The sequence below is a fragment of the Bos taurus genome, chromosome 29 (genome assembly GCF_002263795.3).
Source record: "Bos taurus isolate L1 Dominette 01449 registration number 42190680 breed Hereford chromosome 29, ARS-UCD2.0, whole genome shotgun sequence".
NCBI classification, from domain to species: Eukaryota; Metazoa; Chordata; class Mammalia; order Artiodactyla; family Bovidae; genus Bos; species Bos taurus.
The window spans coordinates 40856720-40877405 of NC_037356.1; the positions used below are offsets into that span (position 1 = coordinate 40856720).

Sequence of the window (20686 nt, forward strand, 5' to 3'; positions counted from 1 at the left end):
GGGTATGGCTGGGATGAAAGGTACAAGGCGGGGTGATGAGATGGAAGCAGGTCATGGCAGCCTTGGGTGCTAAGTCAAGGACATGAATTTCACCCTGAAAGTCAAGAGGAGCCTCTGAAGAATTTTAAGGAGGGGAGAAACATGATCTGATTTTTATTTTAGACTGGCCTCTACTTAAAGCCCACTCCATTCTTTGGAAGGAAAGGTTTAAGACTGCAAACCAATTAGGAGACAATTGCAGTAAATAATGAAAGTTTAAGATGTTGGGGATATTAAGGAGTGGCAGGGGTGACTGTTGTGGTAAGCAGAAGGTTACAGAGCTGATCAGAGGCAAAAAAAAAACTCAACGGGGGTCTGAGTTTTCTTTCTGAGGGGAGGCAGAGCTGGGTCCAGTGCTGGAAAGCAGGTTTAAGTATCAGCAGCCCCAAGAGGTTGTCCAGAGAGTCCCCAGCAAGAAAAATGAAGAGCTCAGGCAAGAAATTCTGCCATTTGTGAGGTTATGGGAAAAGAGGAGGCCATAAGGGGCCTGGGAAAGGAGGACGAAGTGGTCCTAACCATGCAGGCAGAAGAAAAATCACTAGAGAATTCCCTGGCCATCCAGTGGTTAAGACTCAGGACTTTCACTGCTGGGACCCGGGTTCGATCCCTAGCCAGGGAACTTTGTTGTTTAATCGCTAAGTCATGTCCAGCTCTTTGCGACTCCATGGACTGTAGCCTGCCCGGCTCCTCTGTCCATGAGATTTCCCAGGCAAGAATACTGGAGTGGGTTGCCGTTTCCTCCTCCAGGGGATCTTCCTGACCCAGGGATGAAATCCACATTTCCTGCATTGCAGGAAGATTCTTTACCACTGAGCCACCAGGGAAGCCCTAAGAGCTCACAAAAAAGAGACAGAAATCACGAAGCCAAGGCAGGAGGGGGCTTCCAGCAGGGAGAAAGCACAGCACCAAGTGCCCTGAGACCACCCTGGGCAGAATGAAGGATGAGCGAGAACAGCTCTGGGTGGAGACGGAGGAAGCCCCATGGCAGGGGCAGAGGTGATAGGAAAAGTAGGTGACCTTTTCAAACAGCTTGGTGCTACAGGGACAATGCCACGGTAAGGGGGGAGGGGCTGAGGGAGGGTTTCTTCACGCGGGGAGGGGAGCGTGCGCATTTATTGGAAGATGCCAGGATAGAGGTGGGTGCCAGGGAGAGTAGGGGTGACTGAAAGAGGTGAGGGAAGGGGAAGCACGGAACCCCTGGAGGGATTAGCCTCAGGAAGCAAGGCTAATTCGCGGAGGGAGGTGGGGGGGCTGTCCATGGGACAAAGGGACAGGAAACCCCAGTTTCCCAGGGATAGGCTGTGACTTATCTGCTCCAGCTGGTGGTGAAACGTGAGATGCAGACTGGGCAAAGATTTCTTGCCATTTCAAGAGAAGCTAGGCTGTTCCTTTTGAATGCATTCCCGATTTTCTGGAAATCTGATTTTTCAAGTGTTTGCAACCACCTCAAGTACAGTAAGCCCAAGACCTGACTGCAGCCCAAATTAAGCCCCCTGCAAGCAGGATTTCCTTTTCCCATGGTTACTTCTTCCTCTCATCTCGCCCTTCATGTGGGCGTCTCCCCTCTGGAGAAGGCATTTCCTTTACAGGATCCAAAAGCCTTTTTCCTAGACTCCAGTAGATCTCCACCAGTAGATTCTAACCCCGAAGTTCTAAGTCTCAGGTATCTGCCCCACTCTGAACTCCAAGTTCAACAGATACTGTCCTGTGTGTTAGTCACTCAGTCATGCCAACTCCACAACCCCATGGACTGTAACCCACCGGGCTACTCTGTCCGCGAAATTCTCCAGGCAAGAATCCTGGAGTGGGTTGCCATTTCCTTCTCCAGGGTATCTTCCCAACCCAAGGATCAAACCTGGGTGTCCCGCATTGCAGGTGGATTCTTTATCGTCTGAGCCACCAGGGACACCCAGATACTGTCCTATAACCGTGTAAACATTCCATATATACCACGAGTGTTAACAGCTCTAGGTATCAAGAAACCCTGAGACTCCTGTGGAAGGAGTCAATTATTCCTCCAGAGTGAGTGCATTTTCCATTGACTTTTCAAACAGCTGAAAGGTGAAAGAGGAGGACTTAAGTATCAAGAAACCCTGAGACGCCTGTGGAATTTCTAGGTCCTGGAGAGGGAGGGGCGGGGTCCCTGGTGTTCTGAACCAGCTCTCTGCTGAGTGACTTCTGGTCCAGGAAGGCTTGGTCACCTGTGGAGGCTCCCATGAGCTTCATGTCTGGATGGAGGCATCATTATTACGATTCAAGTCATCGTTCTTTCAGTCCCCGTGACCTTCTCTCACCTGTGTTTGGGGTGGAGACTGACTCTGCCTGGGCCTGGCTGGTGGCTTCCTCGGGTTTATTCTGCTCTTTGCGTTCCAGGACTGATGGCTGTGGTGGGTTCTAACAACAAGGACAAGGGTTGTTACCAGTCGCACATCAAATCATCCAACCAGTTAATGTTTCTCAAATGCGTACTATATTTAAAAAAAAAAAAAAAAGGTCTTCCCTGGTGGTCCAGTGGCTGAGAATCCGCCTGCCAATGCAGGGGACACAGGTTGGATCCCTGGCCCGGGAAGATCCCACATGCCATGGGGCAGATAAGCCCAGGCACCACAACTGCTGTGCCCACGTACCACACCTGCTGAAGCCCACACGCCCTTGAACCTGTGCTCCAAAACAAGAGAAACCACCGCAATGAGAAGCCCACACACCGCAACGAAGAGCAGTCCCCACTCACCACAACTGGAGAGAGCCCGCATGCAGCAGCGAAGACCCAGCGCAGTCAAAAATAAAAACAATAATAAATAAATAATAATTTTTCAAAAATAATAATGCATAAATAAAACCAGGGGCCTACTTTTATATCCCACCGCATCCCAGTCTAGCCCACCCCTTGCTTGGAAGCTCTGTCTGTAGAAGAGATAACAGGATCTTAAGAAGGGAGCTGGCATCAGCTGAAAGACATCCTCTGTTAAAGTCCAGTGACCCTGAAATAATGGGGATGGACAATGCCATTTCACGGGCCTCAGTGCAGCAGACCCAGTCTCTGTCCTCAAGGATATGGCAGTGGCAAAAGAAAAGAGATAAGGTGCAATTCAACACTGAGGAACAAGATGCTGTCAAGTGAAGAATGTGTAGAAAGGAAGGTGTGAGTTACTGTCCAGTGTGTATCTTTTCTCTGTACCACGCTGACTGGGCACCATGGGGCAGGAGGGCTAACCAGTGGACTGGATTCCATGAAGAGTCCCTGAAATCTACGTGGTAGATTTCCAATGCAGGGGTCCCAGCATCTCGAAGTAGGGGTCCTATCAGGACAGAAAGTCTATATGAGTGCAGGATTCCCTGGCCAATGTCAGAATCCTGTCCTGCAGCAACATGGAAATCGGTGTGTGGAGAACACAGTTAACATCAATAGCTTCCACGGGCTGTTTTTTTTCATGTATTCGCTCTTTCAGGTAAATGACACAGTAAGTCCCCTACATACAAACGAGTTCCTTTCCAAGAGCACACTCACAAGTCCAACAAAGTTAGCCTAGGTACCCAACTAACACAAATGGCTATATAGTACCGGACTGTAATAGGTTTATAATACTTTTCACACAAATAATATATTTTTAAAAAAACACAAAAATAAAAGTTTTAATCTTACAGTAAAGTACCTTGAAAAGTACAGTACTGCAGGATAATAGCTAGCATACAGGGGCTGGCATCGAGTGAACAGGCAAGAAGAGTTACTGACTGGAGGAGGGAGAGGACGTAGGAGATGGTAGAGCTGAAGGATCGTCAACAGGAGGCGGCGAGCACACTGGCATCTTTGAAAGTTCGCAGCTTGAAGGTTTCTACGTAGAGGACTCACTGTACTTGCGTTTCTTTAACAACCAGTGGCATGAAAACTGAGACAGAGACCTCAAGTAAGTTGCCCATGATCGCACAGCTGGGAAGTTGTAGAGCTGGGATTTGAAACCAGGCCGTGTGTTTCATGAACCCACACTTAAAACCATCAAACCATCAAACCATCCACTCACGTTTTGCAGCAAATATTAGAAAATATGAAAGGGAAAAAAAAAAAGTCCAAGGCAAAGTTACCAAGATCTCCAAAAGAAGAAGTTATCCTGAAATATGGTCCTAAGCTAATTACATAGATTGTACTGCTGTGTCCTGTTGGCAAACTCGTAGCCAAAACTAGAGTGCTTTAGAAATAACAGAATAATATTACCATTAATAAACCATCAAAAAAAGATTCTGTAGCAGTTGGACTGGATAAAGGGGTAAAAGACAAATTTGTTTTCAACTGACTTTATATTTTTTTTTCTTTTGAAAACTGTTAGTATTTTTTTTTCTTTTCTAATTTTATTTTATTTTTAAACTTTACATAATTGTTCAACTGACTTTAGGAAAAGAAATAATCAAATCATCCAGCAATGAATTTCTGATACAAATAGGAAATTAATCTGAAACCATCAAAACAAGTCACACTGCCTTAAAATCCTATGTTCTCTCTAACAACTGTAAACCTTGGGCAGAAACCATTATTAAATTCAGCCGTACTAAGTGGTGAGTCCAATTCAATCCCCAGAGATAAATATTAAGGCACTAAATGATTTTAAGCTGTATCATGTTAGTAACAGAGAACCAAGCCCAGAGAAAACTTTCAGGGAGAAAAATCCTTTCACAGCCACCATTTCAGCATTTTCCTGAATACAGATGAGGAGGAAAATAGAAGAAAGAACCCAAGATGTTGAGGTGGGCACAGGGAAGAATCATGAAATTAAATGGTGTAAAATTGTAAATGCTCTTAAAGTTTTTCCTTTTAAAAGGAACTCCTTGGGACCTCCCTCGTGGTCCTTTGGTTAAGACTCCACACCTCCACTGCAGGGGACACTGAGTTTGATCCCTGTTCAGGGAACTAAGGCCCTGTATGTTTCATGGCATGGCCAAAAAAATTTTTTTAGTAATAAATAAAAGGGAATCCTCTGTGGAAAACATTGGACTAGGTGACCTGTGAGCTTGGGAAAGACTAAGACAAGGTCCAGCCAGTGATACAGCTTCTGATGTACCAGAAGATAGGCCTGATATCATCTAGGCCAAGCAAGGGACAGACTAACGACTTCTGCTGACGTGTCCGGCACTAATCAAAGGAGAAACTTGGGAGGCAGGCTCAGAGAATGCACTGCTGTGTCAGACCGGACAATCAGCCTCGTCATTCCAGGACATGACCACTGTGTGGCAGGAAAGGACATGGAGGAAGGGCAGCCTGTGACCAAAGAACTCGCTGGAGCCACTCCAGAGAAGAGAGGATATGTGGTGCGGGGGAGGGGAGCCATTCCACAGGGGGCCTCCAAGACCCCAGATGCTGGTTTTTTTTACATGGATAAGACAGTAGAGAACTGTGTGGAGAAAACTGATACATAACTATCTTCCCAAGCAAAAGAGTAGAGACCTCCTTACTCACTCAGTGTAAAATAGAAACCAAGCACACAGTGGTTAAATGGTGCTATTACTATACATGTGATTATGTTACTAACGTGAATCACTCACAACTTACTGGCCAAGAAGACCGAACTGAAATTTTTATTCTAACAATGAGATCATGGATTTTTGACCAACAGATTGGTGAAAAACAATAGAGCTCAATAAAAATCAATAAGGATATACAGAAAGCATGGGCTTTCATACCCAGAATGCACAAGAATACAAGTCTTTTGGGAGGGTGATTGGGAGCAGCTATTAAAATGCTACATGCAGTGCTCCTTTGCCCAGCAATTTCACCGCTAGGTAGTCAAGTAAAATCCTTCTATGTGTGCTCAAAATGGCACGTGCCTGGCTGTTTGTAGATGTGGGAAATGACGTGCAATATACAGGACTTCATTTGGGCCACACAATAATTCACAACAGTGAAGGAGAATGATACCGATCTGTCTCTACCTACACAGAACATCTCCAAAACATCTCGTTAAGGCAGAAAAAAAACATATTGCAAGATAATATGGTACGGTCTTATTTATGATTTCTTTTAACTCACCAAACTGTAAACATCTGGATTATTGAACAGATATGTCAAAAAACTTCAAGCAATGTCTGCAAGGGAGGCACGCCAAGGTGATGACAGTGGTCAGCACTACAAAGGACTGTGCAAATGGGTTTGAGACAAGGAGAACGTCCCTTGTTTAAGATTTTTGCAAAAATTAATTGCTACACAGCATAATTAAAAATTAAATCTTTGGAAATGTTAGCTTTAAAAATGTCTACCTGCCCACCCAAGTGTCCATCAGCATTGGGAGGGTGATTATCCCATGAAGAGGAGGGTCATTCAACAGATATTTATTGAGTATCTGCTACAGGGCTAGGCACTGTTCTTCTAGACTCTGGGGAATCTTCAAAATATCTGACTTCAGGGGACCTTCCTGGTGGTTCAGTGGTCCCCTTCCAATGCATGGGACATGGGTTCAATCCCTAGTCAGGGAACTAAGATCCCACATGCCACAGGGTAACTAAACCTGTGGCAATCACAAGAGAAGTCCATGCATTGCAACAAAGACCCAGTGCAGTGACTAACATATATATTAGTTTTATATATATATATATATATATATATATGCCTTCATGAAATTTACATTATAGAGGAGTTTATGGCATCATCTTCTTTGTCGACAGCAGACGGGTCTCTGGGAGAGAGGCAGGGGTTGATAAAATATGCCCAAGTCAGGGTCAGCCCTTTGAGGCCAGGGAAAGAGGAAAAGCTGTCTGCAGTTGGTCAGCTGCAATGCCACCACCCAGGCCTCATGGAGGGATTGAGAGCAACCTACAGAGGGAAGAAAGGGGACAGCCAAGTCTGGTCTGACTTAGGAGCTCCTGGGTGCTCAAGGCCACCAAGGAGAGTTCCCTTCCTGCCTGCACAGGGCCACTTAAGAATGACAATGACTGAGAGCCAGCAGGAAGAGAACAGAGAGACAGACAGGAAGAGGACAGTGAGTGGAAGAAAATGAGATTAGAGAGGAGAGCTCGCGGAGGAGCTGCCGGTGCTCTACCTCGGCCAAAAGCGGGGAGACCATCTCTCCCTTCGTGTGTCATCTGTCGCCAGAGCAAGACCCAGCAGCCCCAACCGTGCAGGAGCCATGAGAGAACCTGCCGGTCCCCAGCATCCTCACTTCCCCTCCCTCCACTCCTCTGTCCCCACCCCAGGCCACCTGGCTTCCCTTTGTTTCCTGTTTAAGCTGAATGGTATAGGGAACAGGGTAGGTGAAGTGACTCCAGAGAGACCCAACATGAAAAAGCAGAACTGAGATTAAGCTTAACGGAGTCATCATTTTGCAGTATATACATAGATCAAATCGTTATTTCGTACACTTAAAACTAACACAACATTATATGCTGATCACATCTCAATAAAGCTGGAAAAAGTAAAAACGGAACTGAATTTGTGGTTTGTGCAATAGATTGTGCTGTGCTTGGTCGCCCAGTGGTGTCTGATTCTTTGCGACCCCGTGGACTGCGCCAGGCTCCTCTGTCCATGGGGACTCTCCAGGCAAGAATACTGGAGTGGGTTGCCATGCCTTCCTCCAGGGGTTCTTCCCAACCCACGGATCAAACCCAGGTCTCTTGCATGTCAGGCAAATTCTTTACCAGCTGAGCCTATGCAAGAGATTAAATATACAGTTTAAGGGGAAAGAGTTAAGGAAAGTTAAGGGGAAAGGGGAAAGTTTAAGGGAATCCTGTATCCCAGAACAACCCGTATTCACAGAAGGATGGCAAGGAGGGGGCCCCACGATACAAACAAAGGAATGACTCAGTAATAGTGAAATGGCAGACATCCTTGACGAGCCAGCAAGAGAGAGATTTCAGGTTCTGGCAGCCTCTCCTGAGGCCTTCAAATCATCCCTCCGAGGCCCCAGGTTGCCCCACCTGAACCCGGCCCAGCCAGCTTCCTGCGATAGGAATTCACACGGGTCCTGGGAGAGGGAGGTCGTGTGATTGGCCTGGAGAGTCACGTGTGCTAATGAAGACCGGCTCTGCTAACGATCAGGGATAGGTCTGAACTTGTTCTTCCCAAACCTACGTGCTGTCCCTCAGAGAGCCGGACAGGGAGACGCACAGGGCGGGTTGAGCAGCTTTGCGGAGTTATGAAGATCCTAGTGGGTTTAAAACTGCCATGCCCAGTTGACCAGACTGGATCTCAAGTTAACAACCACCTCCACTTCATTTCTTTTCCACTTTGAACTCAGAATAAACCGGGAGTTTCCTGACCCACCACTTCACATAGCAAATAATCCTTTCAGTAGAGAATGGATAAACAACAAAGTCCTACTGTATAGCACAGGGCACTATACTCAATATCCTATGATAAACCATTAGGAGAAAGAATGTATCGGAATCATTTTGCTATACAGCAGAAATTAACACAACATTCTTAATCAACTAAATTTGAACAAATTTCTTTTTTAATTTTTAAAGTAATAATCTTTTCTTCCCACCCTCAGCTGAGAAGTCCTTCCCAGCTCACAACCCTGCTCTGTGGACAAGGATCAGCACAGGGCACCTGGGTCAACGGCCGTTTGCACAGATCTGCACGGGGCTGACACAGGGTCTCTCTCTTAGCAATTGGAGGTGGACATTACTCACACACACAACACTTTTAAAATACACAATTCCCTACCACTTCCCCAGGAAATATCTGATCTCAAGGCCTCCAGATCTTCTTTTTCAGATCTACTTCTAGAAGGACTTTGCCCAAACCTGAGAAAGAAAAACACATTTGCCAAACGCCAGTCTCGCTGTCCTCAAAGAAGTCTTAGAAACAAACACCCAAAAGGCGTGGATGTCACCAAACATGCGCCCCTGCTCACATGTCACTGCTTCACGGCCAAGTGCCTCCTAGCAAAATACACAAGGGCTTTGTCTCAGTCTGCAACGGTCTGCACTGGCATCGGAACCACTGTCACTGTGTCTGTCCAGCTCAAAAAGAGTGGGAGCTGGGTGGAGGGTGGCAGTGAGTTGCCACGGAGAGAGGGTCGGCCCCACAACTTGCTTCAGGGGGCAGACACCACTCTGCACATCCTGCTGGGGTTTCTGGTCACAGATCTCACTAGGAAGGAAGGGATGAGGGAGGAAAACGAAGGTGCTTTCTTTGTATTACTCCCTTAATAAAACAAATTGGTCGGGGCATCAGAATCTCATCCAAAAGATGTATTTTTTTTAATTAATAAAAACAAAGTAATCAATTGAGAACAGAACAGTCAAAAGTCATACTTCCCAGTCTTAAGTGACATTTCAGATACCAGTCACAGGTACTGGACCAAACTGATCAGATTTGGGGAGTCCTCTCCTCCTCATTACCCCAGCTTTCTCCCCCTCCGCCTTCCTCAACTGCAATTCTTGGCCATTAAGTACCTGTTGTGGGAACTTCCCTGGCAGTCCAGTGGTTAAGACTCTGCGCTTCCATTGCTTCCACTGCAGGAGACATGGGTTCAATCCCCGGTCAGAGAACTAAGATCCTACATGCCATGCGGTGCGGCCAAAAAAAAAATCTCTGGACTTCCCTGGTGGCGCAGTGGACAAGAATCTGCCTGCCAATGCAGGGGACATGGGTTTGATCCCTGGTCTGGGAGGATTCCATCTGCCTCAGAGCAACTAAGCCTGAGTGCCACAACTACTGAGCCAGCGTGTTGCAGCTACTGAAGGCTGGGCATTCTACAACCTGAATTCCACAAGAGAAGCCACTGCAATGAGAACCCCATGCACCACAACAAAGAGGAGCCTGCACTCACTGCAACTAGAGAAAGCCTGAGTGCAGCAATGGAGACCCTGTGCAGCCAACAGTTAAATAAAGATTTTTTTTTAATCTCTGCTATAATTCTGGTGAGGGTCGTCTCCAACCCACCCCTGACTCACCTTTGTCTCCTCTGAAACCCCCACAGATCTCTTCCCCACTCAGCATCCCTCTGAGGCTGCCACCCCACAGGTTAGATCAGCTCTTCACCGTTTCACTCTAATTCTAAAAAAAAAATTTAATTGAAGTATAGTTGACTTATAACATGTTAGTTTCAGATGTATAGCTAAGTGATTTAGTGTTATATATATATATATATATATACATATTTCAGATTCTTTTACATTATAGTTTATTACAAGGTTGACTCTCCAAGCTTTTGCTCTATCTCCTTTTCCACCCCTAACAAGGCCGTCCTGCACACTGGAAAAGTGTGGATTTTGAAATCTGCTGACTTTCCCTCCTTTACTGAAGTTAAGTCAGGCTCATCAATAGCTCCAGGAGAGCAGCTGATTTGTACAACTTGTGTAATAACCTATTAAGGAATCAGTTCTGGTGTTTGCTTCTTTTGTTTGCTTTTGGATTTTGTTTTGTTTGGTTTTGGTTGGTTGGTTTTCACCCAAAGTCTAAGCGAATGCCTTGGAGATCAAGGAACTACCAGTAATGGACAGAAGGACAATAGGAGCCCATGTTGATAAGAGGAAGCATGTTAAGTGATAAGATAGTGATAGAAGGGCTAATGGTGTTTCTGCCACAAGTCACATACCACGTGCCTGGCATTGTGCTGGCGATATGATGGTGAACAAGCCAACCGCCTTCCTCCCTGGAGGAGCCTTTAGGTGCATCTCTGGCATCTTAAATTTGGGCCCCTTCAATTTCCCCTCTGAACCTTCAATGTTAATATCAGGAGGTGGCCAGACAAGCAACCAGTTACTGACGATCTAATACAAATTGTGCTGAGAACAGGAAAGTACAGAGCAACATGGGCACACAGACCATAGGAGGATGTGGCGTGGAGGGGCCTTTGTGTGTTCGGGGAAGAAGACTTCTAGGAGGAAATTCCCTAAGCTGAAACTCTGAAGCATTGAGGAAGAGAAGTCTGTTGAAAGCCAAGAGGTTAGAGCGTGCAGGGGATGAAAGAGCTGGGTGTGGCTGGAGAGGCCGGCCAGAGGCTGCCTCGGCTGACAATGACCAGAGTCAAAAATCGGGGAGCACTGGAGCACTCCCTGGGGCCTTGGGTGGAGCAGGAAAGGCTGAGCCACACCCGGAGCCCCCTCCAAGACCTTTTCTTCCCTGTGTGAACCCACATGCTGTCTCAATAAAGCATCCCTCACCAAACGCCCGTGAACACAAAGCAACCAAAGGGCCAATTCGAGTCGGAGCAAAGCGAATGGGAGACACGCCCCACTCCCCATGGTTTCTCCTGGGCTTATTTTGGCCTCCAGAAAAGCCCTATCAAAGGTTCTCCGTGATCACATAACAAGAACAGGGCAAGCAGCCTTTGAGGAACACACAGAATCCAACGGTTTCCCCTTTAAAAAATGGAAAACACCAAAAGCGTGTGTGGGTCCAACGTGCAGTGAGGGCCATTTCCCCGGGTTGCTGGCAAGGTTTGGAATCACCATCCAGTGGCGAGAACCTCTGTTAGTCCAAGGTGTTTATTTCCTTTTTGATAAACAGTATGTGTAATTTCCCATTTTTAGGGACAATAATTACTTCAAACAAAGGGCAGTTCCCAAAAACAGTATTTAGAGGGACTGGTTCTCCTCCATAAGAGGATTGCAGCACAATTTTTTTTTTTTAATTAAAAGAAGCAATAAAATTTTAAAGCCCTTAGCTAAAAGCATTCGTCTCTTAGATACTATTCAAGAAACAAGTAACTTTTGGAATACGGAAGTGTTAGAATAGAGGAAGGGAAGCAAAAAGCCACCTCCTCCCCTCCAGTCCTCCTGGACCACCAACTCTAACCCCAGCCATACATGGCACTGGCAGTACTCACCTGGCACACCTCCCTCCTGCAGCTAAATTCCTAGAATTTATTTTCTAGGAATTTAGACAATCCACAGCGGCTGCCTCCACACTCTCACTTGACCTCCCTAATCTGCCTGAAGGGCCCACTTGAAATTCAAGTTGTAAGTGAACTTGCACTCTTACAAGCAGAAAAGGCCCCTGGCATTATCCTCTCCTCCCTGCTCACATTCCAGCCCTCCCCACTGCGTGCCCACTAAGCCAGAGATTAGAGGCCAGCATCCAGCCCTGTGCCCTGGAGGAGACCACACTCCCAGATAAAACCCACTGGGCACTGGCTGGAAAGCCAGAGGTAGTCAAAAGCCTTCTCCCTCACCTGGATTGGAGTGGGGCACCTTAAGACAAGCAGGGGATGGGAATCCCTGGTGGTCCAGTGGTTAAACACAGTGAATGCAACCATAAAACTAAAAGACGCTTGCTCCCTGGAAGAAAAACCATGACAAACCTAGGAAGCATATTAAAAAGCAGAGACATCAATTAGCTGATACAGGTCCATATAATAAAAGCTATGGTTTTTCCAGGAGTCACATAAGGATGTGAGAGTTGGACCATAAAGAAGGCTGAGCAATGAAGAATTGATGCTTTCAAACTGTGGTGCTGGAGAAGACTCTTGAGAGTCCCTTGGACTGCAAGGAGATCAAACCAGTCAATTCTAAAGGAAATCAACCTTGAATTATTCATTGAAAGGACTGATGCTGAAGCTCCAATACTTTGGCCACTTGATGTGAAGAGCTGACTCACTGGAAAAGACCCTGATGCTGGGAAAGATTAAGGGCAGGAGGAGTAGGGGGGGACAGAGGATAAGATAAGTTGGATGGCATCACCGACTCAACCAACATGAGTTTGAGCAGTCTCCAGGAGATAGTGAAGGACAGGAAAGCCTGGCATGCTGCGGTCCATGGGGTTGCAAAGAGTTGGACAGGACTGAGCAACTGAATAACAACAACCAGTGTTTAAGATTCTGAGCTTCCACTGGTCTGGGCCCCACAAGCCATGGGGTGTGGTCAAACAAAACAAAAAAGGCAGCAGGCAGGGGTCAAACTCCAGGTTACAGGCGAGAAGCCACGTCAGGCCCCTGGGGGAGAAAGTAAGGCGGGCACGCGGGCACCTACTGGCGTTGTTTGTGAGGCTTTGCTAAAAGGCTCTCCTCTCCCAAAATACTCAGAGCTGACCTGCCCAAAGGCCTGAAATAACCACCCAGACGGACCCACCCCTCAGGGCCCCAAAGTCCTCTTTTTACATGTAAATATCCCGAAGTATTAACATACAGGGCCCTGGCTCTCCGCAGCGCAGGAGTTTCTCAGAGCACAAAGCTGTCGATTGACTATGGGAAAAGCCTGTGTCCCCGCAAGGCTTCGGGCTTAGGGACCCACCAGGGAGAGGGGGCTAGCTCCTGCGGCCACGCCCTTCCTGGGAAGTGTTACTGGCCTCCAGCAGCTTTCCGAAGCCTCCCACCCCCTCACTTTCTTCCCCACCTCTTCCCTGCCCGCGGTGCCCCGCGCCCGACCCTCCTCATCCAAACCTAGGCTGGGGGCTCACAGTAGCCTAGAGGTGGCTAAAAATCTGCCTGGCAACAAGTAACGAGAACAGGATACAGCCTGGCGATTGGCTGCTCCGTCGAAGGGGGCGTGGCGTCAGAGGCTCCCTAGAAACTGCCCTCCGCCCTCCTCTAGGGTGCCTCACTCCCTCGCTCCCTCTCATTTCTCCCGGACCGCGGGTCTCGGCGTGGTTCTCTCGCTCCTTGGACGCTAGCGGCCTCATGACTACATTATGGGGAGCTTAGGGGTGTCATCTAGTTTCTGGTTGGAGTGGAAGAACCTGACATTGCAAGGGTGCTGTTTTATTTAGGTCGTAAATTCATTTGAGGCGCTAGGAGGGACTTAGAGAGATGGGGAGCAGGGCTAAAATCCCCCCAAAGCCCTTTGGCACAGTCCCTGCTCCCTGTAAAGCCTCTCTTCTTTCCTTCCGTCACCACGCCCTGTCACGTTCCCAGCTGCTCGTTCCAAACCTCCCCATTTTCCGCTCCTCTCTTCCTGGGGCTTCGCTCCACCCCTACTGGCTTCTCCCTCCCGGCCCCCACCGCCCGCCACGCCGCCCTATCCACCTCTATCCTCTCCCGGGCTCGCGCTTCTATTTCCCTTATAGATTGCTTTTTGCTTCCTTCTTCCCTCGGACCCCCAGAGTCTCCACAGTAAAGAGCGAGTGGTCCAACCTCAAGGAGGCTCCAGTTCCTTCGCATTCCGTTTGGGTGGGGCGCCGGTGGTGGGTGGGTGGGACTGAGCAAGTCCTTGGCTCACTCCCATAACAGATGACCGTTAGCGAGTTCTCAGGCTGGGCTCCAGAGTCTCAGCCTTGGAGCCTAGGAAGCTGGCAGGAAAAGGAATAAGGAAGGCTGTCCACTTTGGGAGCCACTATCCAGGTGGTGCAGTGGTAAAGAATCCGCCGGCCAATGCAGGATTGGGAAGATCCCCTGGAGTGGGAAATGGCAACCCACTCCAGTATTCTTGCCTGGAAAATCCCATGGACAAAGGAGCCTGGTGGGCTACAGTCCGCTGGGTCCCAAAGAGTTGGACACAACTGAATACACACACCCACGTCCTGCCCAAAACTACTCTCTGGAGTCCCCTCATGCTCTCAGGCCCTCCCCCAGAGATGTGCCCAACAGGCCTCAGCTGGCCTGCATTCCCACAGCTGGGGGCAACCCTTCCACTGGAGAGGGTGGTGGAAGGGGCCTCCAGGCTGCCTGGACTGTGGTCAGGGACAGTGGGTGGGGCCAGTTACAATGCAAACACTTTGATTGTGGACTCTCCCTTGTTTATTATCATCCAGAAGAGTGAATACTCTGAATACTCCAAAGGGGAAAAGACCTAGGGTAATAGTGGGTGGGAGGGGTTGGCAGCTGCTGAGGAGGCTGAACCCAGACCAAGAGTTCACTTTTTTTGAAGCCTGGAGCCTCCCCTTACTCCCTAGATGAATAACAGCCTTTTCTGGGCTGGACCAGAAACCAACCAAGCTGCCCGGAGTTCTCCAGTTTCTGCCACTCACTAGCTGTGTGACCCTGAAAATAATTGCTTAAACTCTCTGAGCCTTAGTTTCGATGTGAGGAAAACAATACCCACCTTAGAGGGATGTTGCAGAAATCAAAAGAGATAAAGCATATACAGTACATATACAGTGCCTAACACAAAGTAAGTATTCCATAGAAATGGCTGACACTTCCAGTATTTACTATATGCCAAGCACCTTATATGTGTCAACTTACATCATCCTCACAAGAAAGCTATAAGAGAGATAACATATTATTGCCATTTTATAGATAAGAGAACTGAGGCACAGAGAGTTGTAGTAATTTGCCCAAGATCACACAGCTAGGAAGCAGCAGAACTGAGAGCTATCATTATCATCATTATTATTCCTCTACTAGACTGCAGGTTCCTTTGAGGAAAAGGGCTTTGCACACAGTATTTAGGTGACTCAGAGATAAAGAACCCACCTGCAGTGCAGGAGCTGCAGGAGACCAGGGTTCAGCCCCTGGGTCAGGAATATCCCTTGGAAGAGAACATGCCAACCACTCTAGTATTCTTGCCTGGGAAATCCCATGGACAGAGGTGCCTCGCGGGCTGCAGTCCATGGGGTCGCAAAGAGTAATGACTGGAGCGACTAAGCACAGGGAGAAGCCAGCATGAAATCTCAGGAGAGGGGCACCTTGTGGACCAGCAGGTCCCCTGTCCCTAGAGAAGGTCTTTTCATCCTTAACTCTTTCTGATACTTGGCCTCACTGCTGGCAAGTTTTTCCATGAAGGCCAGGCCTCAAGTTTGTGGTGGAAAACAACAGAGGGTTTTAAAGGGAACTGAAATCACCGTGCTCAGCAGAATGTTCCCCACACATGTCCTGCGGCCCATGCAGGGCAGAGCCTCTGCTGGGATCGGTCAGCCCTGGGAATCAAATGCCTGACACCCGGCCATTCAGAGGCTGGTAAACACTCTGGCATTCCCACCCCATGGCAAGCATTCATGCACCGAATTCTTTGTCCTTGGGAGGACGGACAGAGAGCTGCTCTGTGCTGCGGAGCCCGAAGCCAGAACTCCGGTTTCCAAACCCCAGCCAGAGAGCCCGCCAAGGCCGAGGCGTGCAGGCCACCAGCTCTTTCAAGCACGCTTGCAAAATAAACTTGCCCAAACTTGGACTTCTTTCTTGAAAACTTGGGTTTACTTGTTAATTCCAAAGGGGGAAAAATGCATGGTACTGTTACAATGGAGAAACTAGGCAATTTCCTCCTTCATCAAGGGACCCGAGTCCTGAGGGTCCTGAGCGGGGATCTCACTCCACTTCTGTGCGCTCCCTGCCCCAGAAGGCAAAACCTGAACCAAAGCGTGAAGAAATGTCCTCAGACAAACCCACATTGGGGACGTTTCTGCAAAACAACTGGCCCCTTACACTTCAAAAATCAGTGTCCAAACGACAACAAAAAGCGGAGGAACTGTTCCAGGTTGAAGAAACTAAAGAGACCATGGCAATTATATGCCATGTGGGATCATGGATGGTTGGGGCCTCACTGGGAAAATAGACATTGCTGGAAGGAAATTGTAATCATTGAGGCAACTGGCAAAATTTAAACATGGGCAATATGTCAGATAATAGTAGCAATGCTTAGTTTCCTAAATTTGGCTCTGATACTGTTATGTAAGAGAATGTCCATACATGCTGAAGGGCTTAGGAATCAAGGATCATGGTGTTTGCAATTCACTTTCAAATGAGTCAGCAGATACAATGATAATTATAACATCTAAAGAGAGAGAGAGAGAGAGATTAAAACCAACAAGGTGAAACTGGGAAATTAAGTGAAAGTTATATGGATATATTTGTGTGTGTGTGTGGCTGCACTGTGCCATGTGGGATCTTTAGTTCCCCCAACCAGGAATCAAAACCATGTCCCCTGCAGTGGAAGCCCAGAGTCTTAACCACTGGACGGCCAGGGAAGTCTCAGTTATATGGATATTCACTGTGTCATTCTTGCAATTTCTGTATAGGTTTAAAGTGAATAAATCCACTTAAAAAAAAATCAGTCACATGCTTAGCTGCACCTCTCACATCACAGCTAAAGCGCAATGCCAGAGAGCTAAGACGGGACTCAAGAAACGAGACACATGTGCCAGCAACATGCAGAGTCTTGGGGGTGCAGTACTTTGGCTTTGGGACACTGGAAACATAGCAGTATTTCAACAGTGCTGTTGCTCAAAACGTTTGAGACTATTTACTGGTCACATGGGAAAATTAGTTGCACTACATGATAATCATGCTTTGCTTTTGACCCCAAACAGCCCTATCCACGTAATTAACCAGCCTTGCTTCTGTTAAGATCAGAGACTCTTGGAACTGGCAAGGGCCTTAGAGAATATATGCCTTATCCACGTTACAAATAAGGAAACTGAGGCTCAAGGTGGGGGGGGCTTCATTTCTTCAGGGTCATGGAGAATCCTACTGACTCCCAGAATCTTTTCAGTATTCTGTCCTAGGAGCCCTGGAGTATCTTCCAGGCCCTTTGGCTATTTGCAGCCCTCAAGAGAGGAAGATTTGTACTTCTCCAAGGAAACTGGTATTTTTTAAATGCACAAGTGATGTTGAGAGCAATTCCTAAAGACAGAGGACTAAAACATTCTTAACAGTAAAATTTTCACAGAAGTACAGTGTCTCCGAAATATAACTGTGTGTGCTCAAAACAAAAATGGTCATAGTATTTTATGATCATATCTTAGATGTATCCCACATAATTGTGGCTATTCAAAGAAATCTCAATATATGGAAAGTCAAACTCGCCAAACAGAAAAATGAGGACGAAGACATTGTCCTGGCTGTTCTCTATCTGGCCCTCCACCCTCAGACCCTTTCTCCCTGCATCTCTGCCTCACTCTGTGCCTCCAGGAGGCTGATTGCTCTACCTGTGACACTGGGCTGGCTTCCCCTCCAGCACGAGCAACCATCAGGGAGAAACTCAGGGTGTTTCTTCCTGCTTCTCCCTGCAGGCGGTTCTGGCAGATGCTGTGGTCCTGCATGACTGGATTCCAGGAACACCATCTCTTCCCGGGCCCCTTCAGGTCCAGGGGTAACCTGGGGGTTACCAGCCTCCTGCTGCCCCTGGGGGTCTCACACCCCTTGTTGTCTTCTTGGTCCTGGCCCACTACTGCATAAAGAGTCCCCATTAAAGTCTCTGTAGCTGAACTATCTTCAACTACATTTCCGGGAGGGACCCTGACACATACAGAAATGAGTTTGAGTGGCTGAAAAATATTTACTGTCTTTTGTGAGCATGGGATGTGTTTCAAAATAAATGAACTTTCCAAGTGTCCCCTGAGCCACATCCACAGTCAGTCACACTGCCTAAAGCCAGGCGCACTGACAGGCTGCAAGCCCCGGGCTGTGACTCAGCCCTGGAGCTCCAACCAAGGACCCTGAGGAGCCCAGGCCCACCCCCTCCAGGTCTCCTGAGGCCACTCCTGGCCTTGAATGCCGGCACTGGGACTGCAGAGTGTTAAGACCTCCTGGATCTGGGCCCCGAAGGACTTTGGGGAATACCTTGGACCATCCCCGTCAGGGACTGAGAGAGGGCAGGGGTAAATGGTGAGGTGAGAAGAACAGAGCGAAGGGGGAACTCAGAGTGGTGGGGCAGGACAAGCCAAGAAAAGTCCGCTGGGATGGGCCCTCCGCGTGCTTCTCCAGCCCCTGGCACCTCCTACATGCCCCCTCGCCTGTGGTCAGGGTCACTGCAGAGGGGACGGATCCTGTCCTGGGGCCACTACTGCCTCCACCCTGGGCCTGATGTGGGAGGAGGGTGGCTGAGAAGTTTCTCACCTTTGATTGGCCCACTGCCATGTTCATCATCCATCTGACTCACCACCCCTGACTGTCCCAGCCAATAACATCTCTCCCTGAAAGTCCAGGCCCCATCACCATCACCCGTATCATCCCTGGTAGAAGCCTTGCTTACAAGTGTGTATATTTCCAGTGTTCAGAGCAGACCAGTGTCCCACATCCATGACAGCATTAGGTCTGTGGAGGTTGGCAGAGGAGGATTCTGAGACCAGGTGGGGCTGGGACAACACCTAACCACATAATGCTCAAAAACTACTTGCTGAGTGAATGGACAATGAGGGCCACCCTAGCCTACATCACCCCTTCCTCAAGCGAAAAAAAAAAGAATTTTTTTTTTTAATTGCTATATTATTAGACAACCTGCTTAGTTCTGCCTGGGAGATTTTCCAGCATCCCAGTGAGCTGCCCCCTGGCTGTGTACACAAGGGGACCACACTGTCAGCCACTTAACCTCTCTCAACACCAGGGCCACATATCTCAGGGAGCATGCACACTCTGTCCCATCCCAACACCTATGTCAGCTTGAGAATGGAGGAAGGATTGAGAATTGAGCTTTGAGCTGTGGTTGTAAGAAGCACCTTTGTGGGATGCCCAGACCCAGTTAGAAGACAAATGCATGTAGGCGGGTATGCACATTCTAACGTTTGCGTGCCTGCAAGGGCTCACACCTGCCTCTCTAGGACTCCGTGCCCACCCTCGTGCTCCCAATAAACAAACACAGCTGTGACATGAATGCTACACGCCTAAATGTGGTGTCCCTGCACAGCAGACACCCCAAATACCTGAATAGACTCTGGTCCTGCGGATGCTATCCCTGTTTTAACTGGTGAGGAAACTCTTCCCCAGTTCACAAAAGCAGCTTTAAAAAAGCCACGGAGGGGAGGGATAAATTAGGAGTTTGAGATGGACAGATGTACACTATTACATATAAAATAGATAACCAATAAGAACCTAATGTATAGCACAGGGAACTATACTCAACATTTTGTAATAACCTATAAGGGAAAAGAATCTGAAGAATACATGTATATAACCGAATCACATTGCTGTACACTTGAAAGTAACACGACATTGTTAATCAGCAATACTTATTAAAAAAATAAAAAATTTAAAAACCACAGGCAATCAAGTGCCTCCCTTATCACCTATCCTTTCCAAAACCTAGACTCACCCTTGAGCTCCAAACCGTACCCCCCTGCCAAGGACACAGACTCTGCTGGCTGAGGTGTGAATGGATGAAGCTGGCTGAGGCCCATTTGCAATCCAAACAAGGGCAGGTGGAGTTCACTCGGGGCAGGAGACCCCACTGCTCTGCACAGAGACCCACAGACAAACTGGCTCTGGAGAGGGTGGAGGGGTGGGAGCTGGCATCTCGACTCGGGGGATGACCGGAGAGGAACAGAGCTGCCTCCGCTGGCGGTAAGATGGAAATGCTGAGACATGGCCACGGGGCTGAGCTTGGTTCGATCGTTTCGGTCTAAGAAGGCACTGCCCTCTGCCCAGCAATGACAGACGTCAGGAACCAGTTTCTAGGAGGCTCCTCCACCCACCATGCATTGTCCACAGAACTAGAAATCAAAAGGGACCTTTTGGAATTCCCTGGTGGCCCAGTGCTTAAGACTCTGTGCTCCCAATGGAGGGGGCACGGATCTGATCCCTGGTCAGGGGACTAAGATCCCACAATGCTGCATGGCGTAACCAAAAAGAAAAGGAGGGGGGGGGCTTTTGTCAGAAGACATTTTTCATAAAGTTTAGCCCTCACATGGCCTAGAAGGAATCATAAAGATATGTGACATGAGATCAGCGCCCTTATTTCAAATGAGAGGATACTGAGGCCCAGGATGGCAGGTAATGAGGCCAGTCAGCAAACCTGCAGCCAAGCCAGGAAGCGCGGGCAGGCCTGTGACCCACGGCCAGGTCCTTTTCTGTCACTCTAACAGGCCTTTTTATCCATTTACGTCTGAATCATTTCTGTATGGTATATTCCT

At 48.1% G+C, this 20686-nt stretch overlaps 2 protein-coding genes across 3 annotated transcripts in view; one reads left to right on the forward strand and one right to left on the reverse strand.

Annotated features, from left to right (window-relative positions):
- CSKMT (citrate synthase lysine methyltransferase) overlaps positions 1-20686 on the forward strand; it is a 427761-nt gene that overhangs the window by 286667 nt on the left and 120408 nt on the right. The window lies entirely within an intron of this gene.
- The window catches only part of AHNAK (AHNAK nucleoprotein), a 91810-nt gene that overhangs the window by 41054 nt on the left and 30070 nt on the right, over positions 1-20686 (reverse strand). For both annotated transcript variants that reach the window (XM_024987677.2, XM_002699316.7), the window contains exon 5: positions 2334-2433. In XM_024987677.2, coding sequence (XP_024843445.1) covers positions 2334-2433 — 100 coding nt within the window. The remainder of the gene's footprint in view (positions 1-2333; positions 2434-20686) is intronic.